This window comes from Apus apus, chromosome 5, assembly GCF_020740795.1.
Source record: "Apus apus isolate bApuApu2 chromosome 5, bApuApu2.pri.cur, whole genome shotgun sequence".
Lineage (NCBI taxonomy): Eukaryota > Metazoa > Chordata > Aves > Apodiformes > Apodidae > Apus > Apus apus.
The window spans coordinates 39,535,180-39,559,334 of NC_067286.1; the positions used below are offsets into that span (position 1 = coordinate 39,535,180).

General features: G+C 40.4%; 1 protein-coding gene across 6 annotated transcripts; it reads right to left on the bottom strand.

Moving 5' to 3' along the window:
* Positions 1-2,398: 2,398 nt before the first annotated feature.
* Positions 2,399-24,044, bottom strand: LOC127385330 (uncharacterized). Of its 6 annotated transcripts, none has more exons than XM_051620980.1 (8): positions 23,912-24,044; positions 12,807-12,928; positions 11,598-11,736; positions 10,616-10,737; positions 8,824-8,934; positions 5,461-5,567; positions 4,091-4,181; positions 2,399-2,620 (listed from the first exon to the last, which is right to left on the bottom strand). In XM_051620980.1, the coding sequence occupies exons 1-8, from the start codon at positions 24,006-24,008 to the stop codon at positions 2,582-2,584; spliced, it is 828 nt and encodes a 275-aa protein (XP_051476940.1). In that variant the 5' UTR covers positions 24,009-24,044; the 3' UTR covers positions 2,399-2,581. The 6 variants fall into 6 exon arrangements, with proteins under 6 accessions (XP_051476940.1, XP_051476939.1, XP_051476938.1 ...); XM_051620979.1 differs by having other exon boundaries at positions 2,399-2,624; positions 10,661-10,737; positions 23,912-24,041; XM_051620978.1 differs by having other exon boundaries at positions 2,399-2,624; positions 23,912-24,041.
* Between the last annotated feature and the right edge of the window lie 111 nt (positions 24,045-24,155).

The following is a 24,155-nucleotide window of genomic DNA, read 5'->3' on the forward strand; positions in this document are numbered from 1 at the left end:
GTACTGATTAGTACAATGCTCATTTCCTCATTCTGAATTGCACGCACATTTCTTTAGTCATTTTTTATTCTTTGTTAGACCCACTAGCTTTGTTTTACCAATGGACAAGGAGACATGGTACTGTCATTTAGCCTCTCCTAGGTTCCCTTTCTACGGTGCTTGTCTCACTGACAACTATTCAACAGTTCTGTTATTGCACTTTAATAAAATAAACATGTTAAGAAAAGTTTTCCATCCTTGTTCATTTGTAAATGCATGAAGAACAGATTCAACACAGTATTTGGGCACTGGTTCAGTATCACTCAAGTTAAAACATCCTGCTCCACTCCAAATGGACCATGAATAGTAACACCTTCTAAAGCTCACTACCCTTTCCACAGTACCATTTACTTGGTATGTAATGAGCACCTAATGGCTACTGCTCCTTTTTGCTTACAGCATATGTTATAAAGTTCACTGACCTGGAAATAATTTGAAGCCTGAAATCCAATTTAAAGTTTTGCCATTTGCACTAGACATAAGTTGTGTAGCAAATTGTAAGGCACTAATAAAGCTTTTGAATTCACAACATACTTAGTCCAAAACTCCTTAAGTTAGTATTTTTGCACTTGGATTGTTAATGTTTGCTGGAAACTGAAACATTCTTCACCTGACTAAAAGCTTCACATCCTTAAAATGTAAAATCTAAATATAAATGTGGTGGGCGTATGTGGATCTTTTCTCTCTGAGGAGGCTCTGTTACGAATTTCCAATGTTTTACGCCACCACCAAGCCTCCGCTAAGCCATGACACCTGTTCAGAATTTTCAGCTTCTTAACCCCTTATTGCACTTCCTACCAGCCCCAGCAGAAGTGCAGGAAGTGGAACAGAGCTCTTTCGTCCTGTGGACTGTATTAATTCTCAATGGCTCCTTGGAGTCTTTCGGTATTTTACATAAGTAGCCATCTTAAGGACAACTAACTACATGGAAGGACTTGCTTCTCATAACTGATATCATTAGGTGCTCTGGTTATCAAGCAGACCCTGGAAAGAAAACCTGCACATTCCATTGGAGAAACATTAAAGATAATACTGGTAATAATAAATATTCTTATTGATAATAACAAACAAGCACGACATCCTGGTATCAGAAGTGGAACAGTACGGATTTGATGGATGGACCACTCCTTGAGTAAGGAACTGGCTGGATGGTCACATGCAAAAGTGGTGATTAATGGCTCAATGTCCAGATGGAGACCTGTGATGAGTAGTGTTCCCCAACAACCAGTGCTTGGACCGGTATTATTTAACAACTTTGTTGGTGACATGGACAGTGGCACTGAATGCATCCTCAGCAAGTTTGCCAATGACACCAAAGTGTGTGGTGAGCTTGACACACTGGAGGGAAGGAGGCCATCCAGAGGGACCCTGACAGGCTTGAGAGGTGGGCTCGTGCAAACTGCATGGAGTTCAACCAGGTCAAGTGCAAGGTCCTGTACCTAGGTCGGGGTGATCCCAAGCAAAAAAATACTGGCTGGGTGGAGAATGGATCAAAAATAGTTCAGAGGAGAAGGACTTGGGAGTGATGGTGGATAAGAAGCTCAACATGAGCCAGCAGTGTGTGCTTGCAGCCCAGAAAGCCAACTGTGTCCTGGGCTGCATCAAAAGAAGGGTAGCCAGCAGGGCCAGGGAGGTGATTCTGCCCCTTTACAGGGCTCTTGTGAGACCCCACCTGGAGTGCTGTGTCCAGCTCTGGAGCCCCCAACACAAGAAGGACATGGAGCTCATGGAGAAAGTCCAAAGAAGGACCATGAAGATGATACAAGGGCTGGAGCACCTCTCCTACTAGGACAGCCTGAGAGAGCTGGGGTGGTTCAGCCTGGAGAAGAGAAGGCTCCAGGGAGACCTCACAGCGGCCTTACAGTATCTGAGGGGGGCCTATAGGAAAGCTGGGGAGGGACTTTTTACAGAGACTTGTAGTGACAGGACAAAGGGTAATGGATCCAAGGTGGAGAGATTTAGGTTAGAGATTAGGAAAAAATTCTTTAGTGCAAGGGTAGTGAGAAGCCCCATCCCTGGCAGTGTTCAAGGCCAGGTTGAATGGGACTTTAAGCAACCTGGTCTAGTGGGAGGTGTCCCTGCCCATGACAGGGGGCTTGGAACTAGATGATCTTTAAGGTCCCTTCCAACTCAAACCATTCTTTGATTCTATGAAATGGTCTACACCAAAACAATTAGTAGTGCAAAATGCTAGTGAACAAAAATTCTTTTAGCATCAGTATGTAGTCACTCTTTCTAACATTTCTGCAAAAGGATAACCATAAGGACATCCCATAGTTAATAAAAGTCAATATACTCTGTTGAGACAGAATGCCTCCATAAGAAAACCTTTTCATACAAACCACAGATGTGACTCAGATTAATCACGATAATAATTTTGACCTGATTTATTCACACAAATCAATCAAAATTAATTTTAGACTCAAAATATATGATATTACATGGATAGTAGTAAAGTTTTTCAGGCACTAGAGAACCTTGTATAAATGTATTTGTTCAAGTGCTTCTTTGTCAAAATCCTTTTCCATATAAACATCATAGTTTAGCTGCATCTCTTCGACCCATTGGCTGAGCTGTATATCTGTCTGAAACAATGAAAAGAGATCCTTAATTTAACATGATGTTGAGAATTACAGCAGGGGTTTCAAGGTCAGTATGAAATTAAAAAGGCAAGACATAATAACAGAGATTAGTTATTCAAAATTATGCAGCAAAGATAGACTCATTTCAGTAAACAAAATTTAACTTAAATAGGAGAGAATAAAGAAATCTTTTAAAAATTATCTGTCAGTAGTCAAGTTATTTTGCTAGCCCTGTTACAACTGCTTCTCTATATGCATTTGTATAAGCCTCAAGCATCCTGATCAGAGGGCAACATTCTGATGGAAGCGCTGAGGAGCAGCAAACTGTGCCATGGAAGAATCACAGGTAATTTCTTGTTTTACCTACAGGGAGTATTGCAGTAAGGCTCCAAAGGGCTTCTCAGCTGCTGTGTAACTACTGTCTGCTCAAATAAAAGGTCAAATGACACCACTGCTGCTCCTGGGGCTGAGGATCTATTTCACCCATCAGCATACAGGCAACAACTGATCCAATTTCTCTGAAGCAGACTATTGTGGTGGGCAAGCTGCTTTATGAGTACCTGTTCATGGGTGATCAGCGTTTTGTTTCCTAACTAAAGCCAGCCCACATAATTTGTCTAGGCATCATACACATTAACAATTGTAATCTACCAATGACCTGTGGCAGAACAGGCACAGGGCAGAGGCTGGCCCATCAGAAGTGGCTACTACTCAAGGAACAGCAATAGCACAGGGCATTCAACATCTTTGAAAGCTGCATTGTCATCATGTTTGTTTCCAACTTCAATTTAAAGCTATGTCACTGCTCCAACATGCCTGATGGTAATCACCTGGTTAGTTGGGAGACTGCATCTCTCCCTAATATGTACTTCTAACAGCTCATCCTGGTGTATCACGAGTCACTTTCTATGCTGACAGCAGGTCAGAACGTAAGAGTATCCTCAGGGATGGTCCTTCTTTACTATGTCCCTTTATCCCACTGGCTTAACAAAACATTTGTGATGTTACAAAACAATGTGCAAATGTAGAGCTAAAAGAGAGAAAACATTTGAAGGGTTTGCTTCTAAAAGTTTATAAATACATTTGTACTTCTGAGATTCCACTCCCATACCTGGAAGAGCCTGGTGCAAGTGGATATGATTATCACAAAATGTACATCTTAATATGGCTTTGATAATGTTTTGTAGGGTTTTTTTAACCTCACATCCAAGTTATTGTTAATAATGCATAAGATATTATAATGATTCCTGAAGCCCATTGATAAAAGCTGGGATTTCCATTTTACTGGTGGGGATGATCAAAGTACTGGAAGATGTGTTGGTGATCAACCTGGAAACAGAGTCTAATCTATGCTCAAAAGTACACATCCTTCCTCACAGCAATACTTGCAAGCAGCTAACCTCAACTACAGAACTACTTCCATAGAAAGTGACAAAATGTCTTGGCTAAAACTGGCTGAGAGAACTTACCTGGAGCTTTGAGAGTGATTCTTTGAGACTTGGAACTGTCACTAATAAGGACCCGCTTTTTCTTACATTATAAGCAATAAATTCCCAGGCTCTGAAACATATTTAAAAATAGTTCACCAATTTTTTAGGAGAAAAACATATTTGATATAAAATTAATCTAACACTTCTACAATTTAGTGGCCAGAGGTAGACAAAGCTTAAAGACCTGCTATACATGCTTATCAATCACTGTTGGTATCTAAGCAAATATCTTTGTACAAAGATCAAGATTCGAATTAAGATTCATATTAAAAATGGAGGGAATATATAGTCTTATAATATTAGCTTTTGTAACTTTTAAACTCTGATACATACATGCATGTCATTTTGTACTATCAACACCTTCACTTTGGAATAGGACTAAACATTGACATTTGAGCCCTCTAAACTTTTGAAGAAAACCTAGTCTCTGAGCACAGTTTTATAAAGCTTAACAACAAGCTGCTCTTTACATACATTGCAGTTGTGAAAAAATGCTTGTCTTAAGACATTAGCCATTGGAGTATTTAAATATAGCCCCCAGCATTCCTTTTCTTTTCTGGTTTTGAAAGTCAGATCATTTCTTACAGCATGGCAATTCAGAATAAAAAGAACTTAATTTCCAGCATTCTTCAAATGTTGCTTATCTCCCTGGTACTAATGCAACATTAAAGCACTACCCCTGAGATCCTGAAGAATCAAATGCATTCTCAGCCATCTGCCTGCAAACAAATCTCCTGGCAATTTGGAACACCGAGGACCCTTCACCTGTTCACTCTGTGCCTCTCCAGTTGACATCACTGTGTGATACCAGGGGCAGCAGGACGTGCCTAAGCTGAAACTGGTAGCAAATGTTAGACTGTTGGCACAGGTACCCTTTCTTTTTCACTGCCCATTCTAAAGGCACAGTAACTTTGGATGGTGGTTTACTTATTTGCATTTTAAACTGATACTGCTGGATTAGCAAAAGCTCATCTGTGAGTGTCTTGCACCTGGAAGAGAAGAACCTTAGCCATGCGTTTGTTTGCCACCACATCCTTATAAAGCTTTATGCTACTATAGTAATTTCAGATCCTTTAATTGCAAGATACTGTTTTAACAGATCAACACAAAGATTCAGGGCCAGGTTTGGGTAAAAAAAAGCAGCAGTGTTTACTGGGTTTATCAACAAACAACTGCCATAACACCTTAGCAGTTGAGTGTAACAATTAAGTGTAGGCAGTTTAAAACAATTTCCTTATGAAATTTATGCATGTGACTTCAAAAAGCACAACCTTAAGGTTTTCCATAACTCACAAGGTTACACACTCATTGCCAAAGAAATATATTACTTGTTTGGACACATAGTTTACCTGGCCTGTTCCTCTCTATTAAGAAAATATTCAAAGACATTATTCATTACAACAACATCAGCGTTCTGAAGAAGGGAAGCCTGAGTACAGATGTCTGCGTGAAATACCTGAAGGAGAAAAGTTTCACAAAGCATAAATTAAGAGACAAATGCAGCCTTCAAGTAGCCATGAAGCCTGTCATCCTAATACAGCACCTGCCACCACCATTCTGAACCAGTCACAAAAATGGGTATGCCACTGGCTTCATAGTAGATAAAACTGAAGTAAGCAACCAGAATAAGCTTTAAAAATGAAAAATAAAAGTAAGATTTTCTTCTCTAATTAAAACACTCGATTCAGTACATTAAGTGAAATAAACTACACCTGACTTTTGTCACAGAACACTGTGTGCCTCAGAAGAGGAGATGATGGCTGTTACATTTCACTGACCTATATTTTATCACAAATGGTCACTGATTTACAGAAAGGAGCTAAGTGGCAGGATGCTCAGTGGCACAGGAGGACAGCAAGTGCTTTACCTTACTAAACAATTGCCTCTCCAGTCAGTGTAGGAGCTGGTTTGATTTCATCTACCTTCACCAACCAAAAAAGGATATTATCACACCATGTCCTTTTCAAACAGGTGAGATTATAGTGACAGAATATGGATGCTCTTTAACACTCTCACAAGATGTGTCTGATTTCCTCTTAAACACAGAGAAGTACATCACATCCTAAATCTGAGAAGAAACATAAATTGGAACATATTTTGAAGGCCTAAGGGAGAGAAAGCCAATCTGAATGTTACCTGCATTCCACAATTTTTTTTTTTGAAAGTGCATCTCTCTATGTTGGAAATGGGCAAAAAATCTGAACAACTTATTTTCCTTCCTGTGTGACCTATTAGTAGGTTGTGCTGAGAATATACTAATCTGATGAATTTGGTAGTCAAATCCTTCCAATATTGGACAGATGTAAAAAGGAAATCTTCATTCTGACAAGAAAGCTGAACGTTAGTATAGAAGATTAAAAATGCTTATTTGTTGAAAAACGTTTTGCCCACTTAACAATATATCACTACTTGTTGGGAGGGTAAATTATGTATTTCTCCTCATAATAAACGCACAAAGAATGCTGTTTGACTGTCAGAGGAAACAGATACTACCACCCCTGCAACTTGTTCAAGTGCAGAAAAGATGATCAGCTGCCACAGTTTGGCTCCAGTTCATGCTGTCAAAAAATGCATTATAGCAATTGCACTGACAGCCAAATATTTCAGTATCAGTAATAATAAAAACAAAACTCTACTGTTCATTAAACACTAGGCATCATAGCATTTAATCTTGGAGAACTACAGTTCTTTAAACCAAACACAAGTGACTGGCTGGCTGTTCTATCAGAAGATTTCTTGTAGCACAAGAAGTCATGACTAGCACAGAACTCTCTTAATGCCCTACTAATGGCAGTCCTCGTATTTTAAGCCTCAATTCAGAAACATACTTAAACTACCAGGAAATTCTGAACATATATTGATATTTTCTCAAGTAACATTTAAAACTTAACTTAGGTCTGTATTTGCAGAGCAGATGACCATACTGACTAATCTGACCTAAGCACCCCATTCTCCCCAGACACATCCTCATTCCTATTGGGGAATGTCAGACCACATAAGCATGTGTGGCTGCAGCACGAGCCAGATTCAGGTACTGCTCCAGCCCAAACAACACTCTTTTGATGGGTTCTTTTTCAGCTGGACCAGTTCCCTGACCTGCTTGGCTGTATGCTGACACAACAGAGGGGCAGCCACTGATTTTACAAAAAACAGCCCTGCTTCCCAATTGAATACACACCAAGCCTTTCACTACTACAGCCAATTTCTGAATTGAGGTCTCAAATTTCCTAACATCTGTTGAGTTGTTTACTTTCCTTTCAGGATCTAAGTATTTATTCAAATGGAAAAAGATGCTGAGCAACTTTCTATGTATTTTAACAAACCAAATGTAGACCAAAGAAACATAAGGTTCACTCAGAGATATAGCCACTAAAGATATCATTCCACCCTGTTGTCCTTTGGGACATACTCTAATAAAAAAATCAGAATATCCTGAAAAAACAATCATTATTTAAGAAGGGTGTCTTCAAATTTGTGTCACAAATTTGTGTCAGTAACTGGATTCTGACTATTTTTCAAGCTGGTGTGTATCTCTAGAGAGGATACATTTGGGGATGAAAAAAATCTAAGACAGAAGTGCTCAAAGCAGTGTCATAACAGGACTCACATGACTAAATTAGCATCTATTGAGACTCAGATAGCTAAGTCCTGAGGCACTGCTTTGAAAATATACTATCTTCTCATCTTCATGCTCTGAAATGAATACTTCAGCAGAATTACAAGGTGCATAGGAAAACCAAAAAGGCTTACAGAAGAATATACAAGCCTGAAAAGGATGCATACAGATCTCCAGCTCCACCGAATTAACCTGATAAGAGTTCCTAACTGCATTTTCAGTCTCATCACAGTAAGGTGTTACAAAACATATGCAAAAAACAGAGGTTATGGATAAACTGGCAGCAACTGTGACTTAATTGGGCAACCCAATGATACTGCTTATCCTGTGTTAAATATTTCACTTTTAGTGTTTCTTTCCAGTTTAAAGTTGGTTGCTTTAATTCCCAAGAAATTATTACACCCAGCAGTTTCTGGGACTCTATTCAAGAGCACACACATGCAACACAGGACTCAGGTCAGCATTCTACCCCTACCAACTTTTGCTAGTCATACAATAACTGGCATTCCCCAGAAAGAAAAAAAAAATAATGTATTTGTTAATCATTAAAACAGTAGCAGTTATTTCCATAACAGGACTAGAAGAATGGTTCCCATAATGAGATCACACTGTTTGAAACCCATTTGTTTGTGGAAGGTATATATGCAGTGACATTCCAAGAAAGTAAATACCACTAGCCTTACGTCCTCTAACGTTCTTAGGTGCAAATCTGCAAATCCTACAAACTTCTGATAACCTTAAGGAAATACAGACATTTAGTTTTGTTATTCCTGACAGAAACTCTTTATACACTTGGTTTCACAGAAGTTCATGGCAACAGTGTAATTGATTTCACTGGGAGAAACAGCTAAGATATACCTGGTTTGTGTGAGCCAGCAGGTTAAGTCCATTGCTAAGCAACTCAACATGTTAACGCATTTTGGTAATTTCCCTCTTTCTGAGATATTTTTTTTCCTAATACCAAAGCCTTTGGTTAGGACCGAAACAAGCAAAGGCAGAAGCTTTTCAGAATGCTGATTTACCAGCCACTCAGATAAACAGAATACCTTGCACACAGTGCTTAAAAATACACACAATAAGCCATATATTTAGTTACCTTTATCCTGTCGATGAACTGGTATTTTGTGATCATAATTTCTTGCAACTGGCAAAAGTCTGCATTCATTTCTACTCCACACAGTTGGGATGCTGAGCTATAAAGATAACCCTACATTAGGAAAAGGAAATGTAGTAACTGTGATGCCTTTATAACAAGTTCAAAAATTTCAGTTAAAATGGAAAAAACAAAACACAGGTTAAGATTAAGAAATAATTTTGAAATAGCAAGTTGAGACATGTCTTTCAGTGGATGTGACACGTTCTTCAGAGCCCTGATTTGGCAACACATCTCATGAATTTTAATAAGGTATCCAAAAATGACATGTCAAATATTAAAAATTAAAGCTCCAACTTCACTTTGATTGCAAAATAGGGTCTAAGAAGGAAAAAAGCAGCACAAACCAAGATATAAAAATAGTGTGAAAGGAAAAGCCTCCACACATTATTTCTTAGGAGAATGGAAGAAAACAGCAAGAGAAAAAAAAACAAACCATGAAACATACAAATACTCCGAGTGAGTGAAAATGGAGAACAATGCATGGGCAATATAATGGGACACTTTGGTACAGAGTCTTTGTCAGCACCTCTGTTTATTGTTTTACTGCCATTTTCAGGTGCTTCACACATGTACATATGAAAAAAAATAACATAATTTATCCCTTAATAATAAAATAAAAAGAATGGTTCCGTTTTCAACTGAGATTTTGGAAAGTCATTGGAGATGTTAGAAAAAGTATAAATACATGAGCCTACAGGGCCCAAAGGAAGATAAATTGCTTTAAGTGCCATTGTCTCTACTGAACACTGTAATTACACTTTGCCATCAATGGCAGAGGCAAACAGAGCTAAAGATATTCTCTGAGATACCCATATTAAAGATTTCTGAATCCATTCAATGCAGAGTAGAAAAGCAATCTGTGAAGGTGAAGTCACCCCTCCCCCAATACCAGCCCAAAATACAATTAAAAAGAAGAACTCTTTTAAAAAACATTTTCCTTGCTTTATCTTAAGACCATCTTCTACTATAACAATACAATAATTTAAGTACTTTAAAATAAATTCAGCATAGCAGACGTGTTACCATTTAAGGACCCAATGCTGCAAATATTTACAAATGGGAGTAACTTTCCTCATTTGAGTAGTCCCAAAATTAGATTATTCAGATGAGTAAAATTACATGCTCAAGCGTTTCCAAGATTAAGCCCTAAACAGCCATTGACTTTTGTAAGAAAGTTGTAATGTGTGTTTTGCATTGCTGTTGGCCATATGCTATACCAGCCATGCCAAAAGCAATCAAAATTGCACTCAAGTTTCTCGATGAAGTATTTTATGTGCATTTTAAAACACAGAGCAGAACAATATGTTTTTGGAGACAAATTAATATCAAAGTCTTCCTTTGTATAATGTAACTGTTTGTCAGCTTCATAAAGGAATTTAACATAACTAATCTATATGTATCGACGTGGTCAAGATATAGAGGCCAAACTTACTTATGAAGCAGAGACAGAGCAGGAACTAGCAAAAGAGCAGCATGTGTGACAGCAATATGCTTCTCTGTTGGATAACAGACTTTTCCTCTCTGTAAGAAAGATCATTCATATTCCCTCTTGGGAGGAACAGAACAAGAGCTGAAATTGCTAATAAACAGCACCTTATACTGTTCAGAAAATCAGATCAGAGGTGCCTCTCAAAATGACCCGTCCAAGATGAAGCAACAAGAGTAGGCAGTCAGAGAAGAGGGAAAATGTTTGTCACAGTAACAGAATATGAATTCCTGTGCTGGAAGTTACCGCAAATAGCACTGCACCAAGCCTGGAGCCAACGTCAACCACTACCTTTCCTGTCAGGTCAGGCAGTACATGTTGATAAAGAAACTTCAGTTCCATGAGGGAAAAGGAATGCGAAATAAACTCTGGGAAATAAGAACAGAACAAAGGTGTTGGGTGGGCAGTACTAACTACTGTGTTATTAACCAATGAAATATTAATCTGAAGAGTTATCATCACTGAAAACCTGTGTGGTTTCCTGCCTGCACTACTGCTGGGGACCCTGGAAAACCAGGGTTTGCAGACTGGAGATAGCTTGCCAAGTAGTCTGTCTTGAGTCTGGGGATTCCTTCCCTTACATGGAAATTTTTGAAATCCTTTATGAAACTGAATTACCTTTTTCTGCACAGTGACATATGTTAAAGAATACAAACCCAGTAACTTAGAATCATTTATGTGAAAAAGGAAACATGGTACCTAAGGCACCTAAGGCTCAACACAAACCATGCAAACCTTTTTATGGGCAAATATATTAGCTTGGACTTTAGCTCCAAGGTTTTAAGGAATGGAAGGCTGTCCATGAAAACCGTTCTTTCTTCAATGCCTGTGCTGTACTGGTGACAGCACTGATCTGTGCCACACCACACACAAGCTTTAAGACAGATGGTGCTTTCTACTGCTTTTCAGTGTATGTGAGGAGACTGAGGCTACTGCATGGACAGTATTGTCTTCCTCTTACATCTTCCTTTTCAGTGGTACAAAGCCCTACCTCTTTGCTGCAGTTTTTGTGGGCAACTAGTGTCATTCATACACTGCAAATTAATTCAACTTACATGTGTAGGAGGAGTCTCCTTCTATTGGTTATGGGAATATTTCTAGCCTATGTACTACACCAGTCTGGACAAAGTCCTTCATCTGCTGGATGTTGTGCTGTCCAGCTGAGTCACTGTAGAAACCAGTTTAGTTAAAATGAATTTGTTTCTTACGTTCCCAAAAGAGCACTTACCTAAAGATGCAGTCTTGTATGAGCCACACTCTGTGCAGTAGCTCCTACTCATTTTCCCTTCCTCACACAATGAATCAACAAAATCATCATCATAAAGGAATGCATCAACATGAATCACAGGCAGTGGATGCTGATGTATCTGAGAAGATGAACAGAACCTAAGAAAGGCATAACCAAGTGTCTTAATCTCACTTACACTGTTCCTAGTTGTCCCACCATCCTACTTTTCTCAACATCCCCGAGAATTAAGATTTTCCCTACTGAAAAGTTAAAAATCAAAATGAAACCACAGAAATCCTGCATGTAAACTGGATCATCGAATTCCACTGAAATAACCACTAAGTGCCAGCCAACAAAGGAAAGCAAGCTGGTTTTGATAGCTGAGTAGGAGACCTGCTGTGAATTTTGTCTCCTTAGTGCCTGCTTGGCTATAAATGAGGTACAAGGCAAAGGAAGCTTCTCTTCCCCTTTAATGAGAATGTAAAATTTAACAGAAAGGGCAACTTTGCTTCTGAACTTCAACTGTCTGAATATTTTCATCTTCATGCCTTATGCCTCAAAACACCCTTGATGAACATGGGTGTCATTTTCAATCAAAAGGATACCACTTGGGATGCCTGCCTTCTCATCATTTCAAGGGGTATAATCTTTATCCTCCTACTCATCTTTCCTCCCTCTCTCAGGCTTGTGGTATGTGGCCAGTCCACTTCTCCCATTTAAGAGCCAGACACCACTCTTCTGGGAAATGCGTTAACTTTCCACCTATACTGACAGCTCAAGTAGAAAAGGTGCTCTCCCTTCCCACAGCACTCACAGCCCACCTCTTTCTGAGCCATAAGAAGCTGGAAAAAGCTGGAAATAATTTCTGGGCTGCCCACATTATGGCAACAACCAAACACTGGTCCTGTATTTCTGTTTTCTTTAAGGGGGTTGTTTTTGAGCTAGCATTAAAGAATCACTGTGTCAGGTGCCATACCACACAGAATGAAGCTATGCCAAACAACTTATGAACAAAGTATCAAGAAATATGAAGCAACTTTCTCAGGGTCACACATTCATGCAGCACCAGACCTGAGAACCAAACTGAGACTTCCTATCCTTCAACCCAGCGCTCATTCTCTATTAGTAACTACTATTAAAACTGAAATCAGCAACAGTCCCCAGATAAATGATGTGGTTCAGCAAAAGGAGATCATAACATTAGCTTACTTTCTGAACAGCTTGATGTTCCGAATCAAACATTGCCTCGATGGGCAAACGATTCCGCAAATCTTCAGCAATATTTTTGAGCACAACATCACTGTTACTCACCACAAGCTCATCAAAGTCATCTATAAATCAAGACAAACAAAAGCCCCTGAACAATCATGCGTAGATCATGCGGACTAAGTGATGACCAGTACAATACAGTTGCGAGACATAAACAATACCAGATGGGCAAGGTTTTTATTTGAAATGCATTTTTCAGCCTTTGTTAGCTTTTTCAGCCAATGACAGATTTGAATTGTAATAACTTTGCCACTTAAAATAAACGTAGCGCTTTTTTGAAATCTCAAATTATTTTCATATTTATAAACTTTTAACTCACATATGATGGTCTGGGCTGCCACCAAAGCGATACTGCTTCAGCTTAAAATATAAAAACATCAAAGATGTTTTTGAACTATTGGAGAAATTACAAAGCTCATAGCCGCCTGAATGCAGGCCTTTTCTTATTTTAATACAAGTTTCTTTTTATACATACCATCTTTCTAATAAAGTGGTTACCAAAAAATCCCGGATAATACACAGTTCAACAGTTCAACTTACAATACATCTTACATTACTATCAAAATATTTCCTATGTGAAAGAAAACAGAACGGATGTAAACTATTATATTCTTGCAAAGCCACACTGTAAATTCTTGCTGTTTTTCCAGGATATTCCTGCATTAACACCTTTTTTTTTAAGACATCTAGAAAAAAAGATTGAGGAAACCTTGGGAAGTCACCAAACCTTCTTCCATGGTTCAATCAGTATGCGTCACTCCTTATCCAAACTATTCTTTTAAAAAGACTGTTCGTGCTGGGGACTCCACAACCTCCCTTAGCAATCTATTTGAGTGCTTGACTACTCTTAGTATTAGAAAGGAATACTTTTCTAACTAACCAATCTAGATTTCCTCTGCCACAATTTAAACTTAGTACTCTGTCCCACTTGCAATGGAAATAGACAAGTTTGTTCCTCTCCTGTATAGAGCAACCTTTTACTTCTTTGACGACTTATCATGTGTCCCATCTGTCTTCTTTTCTGTAAGAAACATCATCCACTTATCCAGCCCTTTCCTGCCTCTTTTCTAGAAGTCTGATCTTTCTCCTCACTCCTCTTTGGGTTTTCTAGACTGTCTCATCCTTTATGACCTGCAGTACTGAGAACTAGACACATTAACCCAGCTAAAGGTTTATTTGCACTAAACAGTCTTTTCATATCTTGCGGCACTGCTTGCACACCCGTTTCATGTTAGCTCTCTTGCCAGAGTATGATGTTCTCAGCATGTGATCTGCTGTATGCCTGTTACTCTGTTCCTTTCCTGTTACATTTTCCCCAAAAGAAGGACTAGATTAAATTCCTTTTTGTCTGGAAACCTCACTGCTCTCTGAGGGCACTGAACTGGTTCTAAACAAAGGCATATCTCAGGACAAAACTACATACCTGTGAGAAACAAAAAACACACAATAAGAAGTAACCACAAACCTAATCCTGAAAAATATACCAAACCCACCTATTGATTCTCATCTAAAAATATAAATGTTTGTCCTCTCTTCCCCACCCCTTCTGGTTTGTTCTTGCTCTATTTAGACTGCCACTAAGTTGGACAGGGAGTGTGTTTTTTAAATGGATGTATAATACTCACCAAAAGAAGATCTGCCAGCTTTTAGAGGTGTTTAAAAAAAGTTCATGTTTGCTAGCATTGCTGTTCCAGGTGGGAATATTAGTACAGTCTCACTTGATGACAAGTAGGTTCAAAATAAATCCATAAACATGGTACAAATTTTTTCTATGCTAATATACTTAATCTTTCCTGTGGAACACAGGCAATGCTAGAAACAGTGAGGCTTTTTAAGGCTAGTATAAGAAATAGAGACCAGCTAAACTTTTAATGATGAAATGTTTCTGAAATGCTTTTGGCTTAAGCACTGTAGTGAGAACAATACGATTAAAGAAACTCTCATTCTTTGGTGCAAGCTGTCTTCTTAAGTGCAAATGTAAATGTCTCTCTGCACATGTCCCAAAACTGATATCCAGCAGATAATCCTGAATCCCCCATAGTAAGCAACAGAAACTTTAAACCATCAGGATTCTCCTAACATGTATTTTATTTATTATTTATTAAATATACAGCAGTAACACTCCAAGGCCCTGATGGGCATAATACCATTGGTAGTTATAAGACAGGAAGACAATTTGCTGTTCCAAAGACCTCACAGTTAAGTTCTCCAGAACCTCAGCTCAAGAGATGCAGGCTTTGCATTGAGGAACACAGGAGGGACAGAGGCAGCAGCTGCAACAGCAGCAGCATAAACAACACAACAGGTGCAATGCAGCAGCTCCAGCTTGTCAGCATTTTAATTTGAAACCTCTAATCAGCACCTATCTCCTGTTAACCTCATGGTCCATCCAACAACTTGTACATTTGTTATGAACATCCCAGAAGCAGCGAGCGATTTTTCTGATCAGCTCAGGGAAGACTTCTGTGGGTGTGACACGTGACAGAAATAAACCTAGAGATTACAGGAAAGGAAGGTGGACAGATTTAACTGTTGCTTAACTGGGACTGCCAGCGCCATGACAGGCCATCAGAGTACAAAGGAGCCAGAGTTTGCTTAAGTGGACAACATCTGAGGAAGTGAGAAGGAGAAAAAATTGTGCTTGACAGAATAAGCAAGTAGAAAGCTGATATTAGCAGCTGTACAGACCAGTGCCTGTGGGCAATAAGTGTCTACATCTGGCACATGCTTTAAAACAATACTATTACTATGCAAGAGAGCTCATCCAGCTGTTACACTGCCTGTTAGGGGTATCATATTCATATATGGCATCTAATGACATGCAGGAAGTGTTCACTGACCACCAGGCCAGCCACATCACACATCAAATGCAGAATTTCAGCTCCCTTTCTCCCAGAGCTGGTGTGTCAATAGGATCTGCTCCCTCATGAGCTGGATGACCTTCTCCGGCCAACAACAGCAGCAGACAGCTCTATAGGCTATTCAGTGTCCCAGCTCTACAGTAAAGAAATAGAGTGGGTGACACGTAGCACACTCATCTTCCTCAAATCCAGAAAACCTCTTCCCTGCCTTGACTTCCATTTGTATAATACTTGTCACAACACTGACTATCTTACATGGGACCCTTAGAGCTCTTCTATGAAACAAACTATGACACAGCAGAGGTCTTGCTCTGTATGGAACAAGTCCTAATGAAAATCTTACAACACATATGCAGCTCAAACAGAAAAAAACTGTTGACACACTGATACTGAAAAATAAATGATGAGCAGAAATGCTCCTTCCCAACTATCAGTTAATACTGTAAAGCATAAACTTGCAGGAACAAAAAAATAGAGGGGATGTGAACACTCCTTCTGAGATAACAAAATGGCAGCTTCAGCAGAAGCTGCACATGAAAAGCTCTGTGCTGGCGTGTATAGTTTGCGACTGAACTCAAGAGGCAGAGAGTCGCCTCATTCCTGTCAAAGCAAGAAACAGCAACAGCTACCACAATAACTTGCTCACTTTTGCAGTATGTAAATATTTATAGATTGCCATCAAGTACAGAACACAGGTGCCAAATATGAAAATAGGCATTTCTGCCTCAGACTGGTGGTTTTATAAACTCCATCCTTGTGTTTAGCAAATTGTTCCTTCTTGACAATCTCAGTATCACCTTTCAGGGGATCTTCAAAGAAGAAACAAAAATAGAAAACTATTTTTATACCATTTTAGTGCCTGCTATACATATGAAATGGAGAGCATGCAAGCCAACCCCTGTGTTTATTGAACACACAACTAACCAGGAAAGAACTGTACAGCTAATGAAATACTGCGAGATGAATCACAATCATTTGTTTATGGAGGAAGCCTGAGTGCACAGTGTTTGTATTTTACTTCAAAAACCGGTTCCACTGGATCTACTCAACGTGCATTTATAAAATTTAAATAACACATTGCAAAAAGCTTAATTAACACCCTGGTACTGCTCAGGCTTTCTATGGCAAACATAACACAATCTAAGGAAAGATCATAAACCTTCACAATGGATAGAGAGCACCGCTATACCAACATCTAAACATCCTGGCACTGTGAAATACATGATTAGAGACAAGAAATACACAATTCCCAAACTACAACAGATTATGTGTCTCCTTGAAAGAAGAGGATTTAGCAAAGGCAACCGTAACAGCAAGCACCTTATGGTTTTCTAGATACACATTCAGACTTACGGAAGTAAAAAGCAAACATTAACATCTATATTACTTAATACAAGGCTAATTTAATAATTCTGTGTTTTAATCATACTGAATAAACAAGTCAAGAAGGAAGTCCCAGATCTCTAAAATATTACTATCTCCATTTTTGGCTACACAATTTGAGAAGCAATCTATTACCTCAGTATACCAACTTCTTCATGAACTCTAAGTTCTATTTCTATCCCTAAGCATATTTAGCTATTGGTAAAAAGTAATCAAATTTTTCCAATAGGAGTATAACCAGAGGTAATTTTTTTTTTAGTTAAGGCTTTTACATTTGCAAATTGAAAGAAACTTCAAAGTTAAATTTTAAACAAGGTAAGTCACGGTTATTTTACAATCACTAGTTTTCCCCAACATTTTTAAGTTTCAGTGACTAACAACTTAGAAATATTTGGTATTCTTGAGACCTGTCTCACAGCAGTATCATTTGTCACAACAAATGAAATTAATGCCAGTTCTCAAAGTTGGTGATTCATCAGATTACAGGTAACATCCCATTTTAGTTTACCACACAACAGAGTAGTGGAAAAGATTTTTGGTATGACATAATTTTAACAAAGAAATACATTCCAGTTAATGTGGCTCTGCAATGCTATTTTGATCTCTTCTGAAAGGGCATTTTACTTGGATAAATCAATTCTACTAATTTGGGTATCATGCCTTCTACTAAATTCCTTTTGCACACACACACATTACAAACTATACTTGTTACATTACAGAAAATCATGCTTTCAACCTTTTGTAGAGATGCGTTTCACTTTGGTTCACCTGCAGTGACAACAGTACTGAAGGGAAATATAAAAGAACATTTCCTGTAAGAGTCCAGTTTTTACACTATTTCCTAGTTTTGCCTTGTGAAAATCATCTGATAATTTTAACTATCAGGCTGGGAACACAGTAATGCCTAGATCATAAAGCACATAATAGAAAAAGCTGGACAAACTTGGTCTGTTCCTTACAGTATGATGAGAAGTTTACTCTCCCATATGCAGAACACTGCTAAAGCAGCACACCCACCATGGTCTGGGTAATTTTCTTGGATACCCCTCCCTCACTGCCTGTTAAAAGCCTGAACCTACAGCACTGACTGCCCTCAGTTTCCAAGTCACAAGACTATATATCCTATGCTCATCTCCTAGAAAGCTGGTTTGCTTCCAGTACAAATCAAGCCACAAAAAAACCCTTAATTTGTACTCAACTATACACTGTTTATCCTTAAGAGGACTTGAAACAGTTTATTATTCAATGGTTGTTTTGAGTAATATATCACTAATAACAATCAGCAATTCAGACCAGTACATCTCTTTGAAATCTTAGCTTTATATTTAAATGTTTCTAATGAAATGCATTGATTGGAAAGACTGCAAGACTGTTTTATTTTACTGCTATATGACTGAAAAAAAAATTTAAAAGCGAGTATTAGAACAATCAATTTTAGCCCCACTGAAAAGAGTATTTTTAAATCTTAGACCCCACAACAGTACATACAAAACCACAAAGGGTCTTTTTATCACCTTATCTGTGCTTCAGTGACATGAATTGAGAGACGGGCTTTCGTAATCAACATGAAAGCTCTGAATACAGCAAAAATGTTTAGTAGTTGCCAGTAAGTAGAATGGTTTGGTAACTCTCATATCAAACTTGAAATCAGGATTCCTGTATCTGCTTCCTCTGATTCCTCTATCTCTGTTCCTGTACAGAGATAGCCTGATCAATTCTGTTTTAACTGTTCATCTTTCCCAGCATTCATTCTTACCAAATGCAGCCTCTCCTCCTATTGAAAATTCTTAAGAGTTTGGACAGTAGAGGAGCAAGAGAAATATGACCATACCTAAATTTATATAGAAGCTATACATCAAATGCTGGGACCCAACTGAGGGGGGAACTTCAGGGGGATTTCCCCAAGTGGTTTGAATTAGATCTTGGGCTTCACCCAAGTTTTCTTAGCCGAACTTCTGGAATGTGGTTATTGCAGAAGGATATTAAAGCATTAATCATCCTATTATAAAAAAGTTAAGACACCAAAAGTTCCTGTTATTCTTTCCAACTCTTATTATTTCATTTTCTTTGAGATCTAAGACTAACTCAAGAGAAAAGCTGGAATGCCAGTCACTGTGCAATGACGTACATTTCACTGCAGTGTGTGGGATGAGCTGGCTGATTGCGAAACAGCAAAGCAGTGTTGCTAAGCACCTGCCTTCAAACAGTAACGTCTTCTTCCATCATACATAAAGATTTGGAAATTCTAAAAATTGCAATACCAAAGAAAGAAAAAAAGCATGACTGGCTGTTTTATTTGTAGAAAGAAGAAAATTATTGACATCTTGCATACACTGACTTTCCTGTAATTTACAAGGGAAGATTAGTCTGAAATCATTACAGAGTGAGAATCTGTACAACGTTCTCTCAGTTCCACATACACGAGTCTCTACTTCAGGTAACTTGCTTTACTATAAAGGAATTTGGCTCTTCCATGGAAAAGTTTCTCAATAATAGTCCATGCATTCAGCGTGTGAGTCAGAAAACATGAACTAAGTCAAATTAATAACAACACTAATCCTGAAGGGCAACCACTTTCTGCAGGGCTTTACTCTAAGTTGAGAGAGAGGCATGAGGGAGGAAAAATCCTGACTATAGCTAACACTGGAATCATGCCCAGTCCTCCTCAGCTGGAAGTAAAACTCTAAGCTCAAATCTTGACAGGAACAGGAATAGGATGGCAGTAGGAGGTGGGGGGGTAAATGCACAAACCACAGAAAAACAACTTGTCTGTGATTATGGCATTTTTGTTTCCACTTACCCTATCCTTGTTTGCTTACCATTTTCTCATTCAAAATATTATCTCCCCACCCCTGCAACTTTTTTTCTTGTTTATCAGAGGTTTGTTTCTCTCCTACATCTGCATTGCTAAATACTAGGTAGGCTTTTATTTCTGTGTGATACAGAATCTGGCAACTTTTTAGCATTTCCTATAAAACTGTTTTCTCTCTATACAGAGAGAACCGCAGGTTCCCTAGCTGTATTTAGGGTACTGCAGCAGAAACATAGGTACCAGCTCCTCACTATCCTCTGCCCAACCAGGATCTAGGTGTCACAATGGGCAGTATAATTACTCAAACACAACAATTCTGAGGGGGGAAAAAAATCCCATAGTAAAAGTTACTGTCAATATGCAGCCACAGAAACAGCTCAGAGAAACAATACAAAAGGAAGTGTCACCAAGAGTGCTGTGGTGGGGACATCATCCAAAATGTCTGCAACTCCAGGGAAAATGGAAACTGCAAAAAGCGTAAAGGAAAGTGACCTGCTAGACAAATGCCTACTTACTGTTCAATGCTGTGGCAAAATAAAACCAGTAACTCTGGTCCTGTACTTTCACAGGTTGAAGAAAATAAAAACTGGAGATGAACAAGAAGGACACAGCCATTCAGGAAAAGTTGAGCGCAAAAACATGAACAGGTTAAATGTCCAAAGAGACAATGAAACATATCTGAATTGGAGAACAACAAAAAGTTCTCACAGAGAGGCATAAGGCTTTCAAATTCCCTCCCTTCTACCATATACCTACATGTACATATACATGGATGTTAGAGGGGGAGACTGCAGCACCTGAAGATGCAGAAAAACCTGGGCAAACATCAATACTTGTAAACATCATAATCAACTAATTCAGAAGCTGTTAACTTCTACAAGCAGTATCATGAGATAAAACTCTATAGGCTCTAAACTTCTCCGCAAATGTGGCAATCCAGGAAATAAAATTAACTTAAGTCACACAGTCTCAAATGACGTATCTGGGAACAAATATATTTGTTACCTATAGCTTTATACTGCACCAACACTTGGCAAAATAAAATCACAAACTGTATGGAAATGCCAAAGATGCATATGCCCAAAGTCCAACTTAATTTCTCAAAAAATAAGCTAATAGCACCCAGCCAGGACATTAACAATTATTATTTTTTTTTTCTGAAAAAAAGAGAAAATTATTATAAATTATTATTAGAGCACAAGCCTGTAAACAAAGAATTTAAGGAAAGCATTATGGATATTGACTTGAAGAATCCTAAAACAAAGAATATTCTGAAGATGGCCTGTCAGGGAGACTACAAAGATGAAATTATATTCATTACGTCAGCTGCTTGATCCTGATTGCCCTATGTATCCTGTCTCCTCTGATCTGCAGCATATGAGCTAAAAAGCCATTGTATGGCAACTGCAAAACTAATTATGTTAGTTTTTAGATGATGAACACAGTGAAGCAGCAGCAATCATAACTGAGGCAAACAACAGAAAAACAGGACACAAATTGCGCACATGTACCAAGCAAAAAGTAGTTCCAAGTTTGGAACATGATCTACGTATTAGCTTGTACCTTAATTATGAAAAGTAAATACAAAGAAAAAATATATACATATTTCCTTTCACTGAAAAGCCTAGGCATGGATCTAATAATTAAAATTCAGAAAAAAAATGTTTGAGATACCATACTCTAAAAAAGGCTAGAACAACAGCATACTTGTCTTTCACAGATATTACGTAGCTGTAAGAATTTTTGGAAGCTGCAGCATAAGAAGGAAAATTTTAACGGTTATTCAAGGTCAAAGAATTTTTGCAAGTCTATATGAATTAAGCCATTGGCTAAAAATTCTATGGTAGAATTAAAGCATCATCATAAAATCAAAGTGGATAAAATAGTAAGTGTATGCTACCTAACTGAAACAGCTTAGCATTTTCAAGTTTTACTAGTAAGTTCCCAAGTGTTTTACTATGTTTGTAGTAGTCAGCTGAGAAAGCCATGTATATGCACCACACAAACTAATACAGTGTAGACGTAGCTGTAATGATTTACATTAAGTGAACAAGCAATGTGAATGATTGCATATGAAATCCAATGAGATTTTTAACTTAGGGAATATTGGGCAGAAGAGAACCACTTATTACAAGATTATTTACAGGAACTCAGGCACAGTTCAGCAAGTAGAGCATGCTACTGCACCCAGAGAAGCACTCAAAAAGAGGTAAGAAAATGCTTACAGCACATTGCTCTAGCATGATGTCTATACACATGCGTGTAGACGTATGCATGCGTATCTATATGTGCATAGAAGAACACACACATAAAATAAGAATGTGCAGTTACAGTTAACTACATTCATTGAACTTTAGCCTTCAAGTCCTGTTGAGTCCCATTGCTGCTCTAATCGCGAAGGCTGGCTCACAGATGCTCTGCAACATCTGGCAATGCCTTTCCGAGGAAAGAACCTGCTGGGGTGAGAGGTCTGAGTCACCACCGAGGAGGGTAAACACTGTCCTCCCAGGCGGTACCTCTCCCACAGCGCCAGCAGATGGCCCGTGCAGCCAGAGAAGGATCTCTGGTGCTTCTCTCCATCCGAGCGACTGTGGGAGCCGAAAATCACAGAGCAACAGTGAGTTCACAGTTCCAAGCACCTGGACAACTTCTAGGTGTCAGGGCTGGCCTTTGTGCAACGGTCTTAATGTGTTTGCTTATGAAGATGTTTCTATCCTAAAACGGAGGTGCTGGAACAAAAGACCTGAACCAGGGGAATAACCCGAGTACAAAAGGGGATTACTTGGGGAAGTAATGTACTGTTTGACATTTTTTTCCTGCTCAAAACATGATCACCAGGCAGTGGGTTTAGCCACCCAAAAGGTGCACTTATTGGCTGCTTGAGACTGGATCAAAGCATCCAGTGGGACTTCAAGAATCATATCTGCCATGGTAAATGCAAATATACCCATAAACTAGGCAGCATTTAGTCAGTTTGTTCAGAATGGCAATATGCGCCTACAGCTTTAGTGCACTGCCTGTATTAACGTCTTCCATGTCATCCTTTTCTTCCGTTGCAAACTAACAGCTTATACACTGACCCACATTTCTTCATCTGTCATGAGATGCTTGAGTGCAGCCTGTTGAAAAAGTTACACTGAGACATAAACAAGAAAGTAAATCAAAACTACAGTAACTTGAGACTACGTTAGATCGTAACTGGCAGTGTTTGCGAGTTAGTTCAAACTGCTATTTTCAAGCTTCTGAAAGGCTGCTGCGAACATGTGTAAGGTTGAACAAGACTAACACTTAAAAATCGCCAGATACACCAGGAAGAGAGTGCCTCCGCATGGCCCATGACGCTTCATGCCGGAGAGTTTACTAAGTCACCAGCCCAGCGCCGTCCTGCTCGCCTGCCGGCAGCGCCCGTTCCAGCAGCACAGCCGGCACAGCACCCGCAGCTTGTGCGCTGCCGGGACACCGGCCACCCCAGGCGCGCCACCGGCTCCAGCCCAGGCGGGCACGCCGGCCCGCAGGCGGCGGCGGCTCCGCACAGCGGGCCCAGCCCCCGGCAGCTTCGGGCACCGCGGCGCACGCTCGGAGCCGGAGAGGGCGGGCGGCACCAGACGGGCTGCAGGCCTGCCCTGCCTCCCCGCGCACCGCACCGCACCGCACGCTGCGGCGGCAGCTCCCCCGCCCCGCCCCGCCAGGCCGAGCCGCGCTGCAGCGGCCGGGGCGGCTCCCTGAGGAGGCCGGGCGGGCCCTGGGCCGCCAGCAGCGCCCGACGCCGGCCCCGCGGCCGTTAGGCAGGCACGCGCTCGGCCTGGCGGAGAGGGGCGCCCCCGGCCCTGCCCGCCGCACCGGCCCCGCGCCCCGGCGGCGGGAGGCGGTGCCCGCCGGCCGCAACGCTACGGGCGGCTCGACCGGCCGTGGCACGGGCCGGGCCCGCTACGCCCCCCGGGCCCCCCGCGCCGCCGGGCCCCGCAGCGCCCGGCCCGGCCCGCGCTTACGGGTCTCGCGCATCCAGCGCAGCAGGCGGGGCAGGTCGGCCGCGCGCGTGCCCCGCACCGCCGCCAGCACCGCGCGCCGCGCCGCCTCCAGCTCCATCGCGCCGCCGGGGGGCGCCGCGCGCGCCCGCCCGGGGGCGGGGCCGCCCCGGGGGGCGGGGCCTCCCCGGCAGCCCGCGCCCGGCACGCGCAGGCGCCGCCGCCTCCCGCACGCCCGGCCCCGCCTGCCCGCCCGGTGCGCACGTCC

Coding starts and splice junctions, on each gene's coding strand:
- LOC127385330 (XM_051620978.1), bottom strand. CDS start 24,008: ATGGAGCTGGAGGCGGCGCGGCGCGCGGTGCTGGCGGCGGTGCGGGGC. Junction 11,737..12,806: donor AACATCAAGCTGTTCAGAAA/GTAAGCTAATGT, acceptor TCATCTTCTCAG/ATACATCAGCATCCACTGCC. Junction 10,738..11,597: donor ATACAAGACTGCATCTTTAG/GTAAGTGCTCTT, acceptor CTTATTTCCCAG/AGTTTATTTCGCATTCCTTT.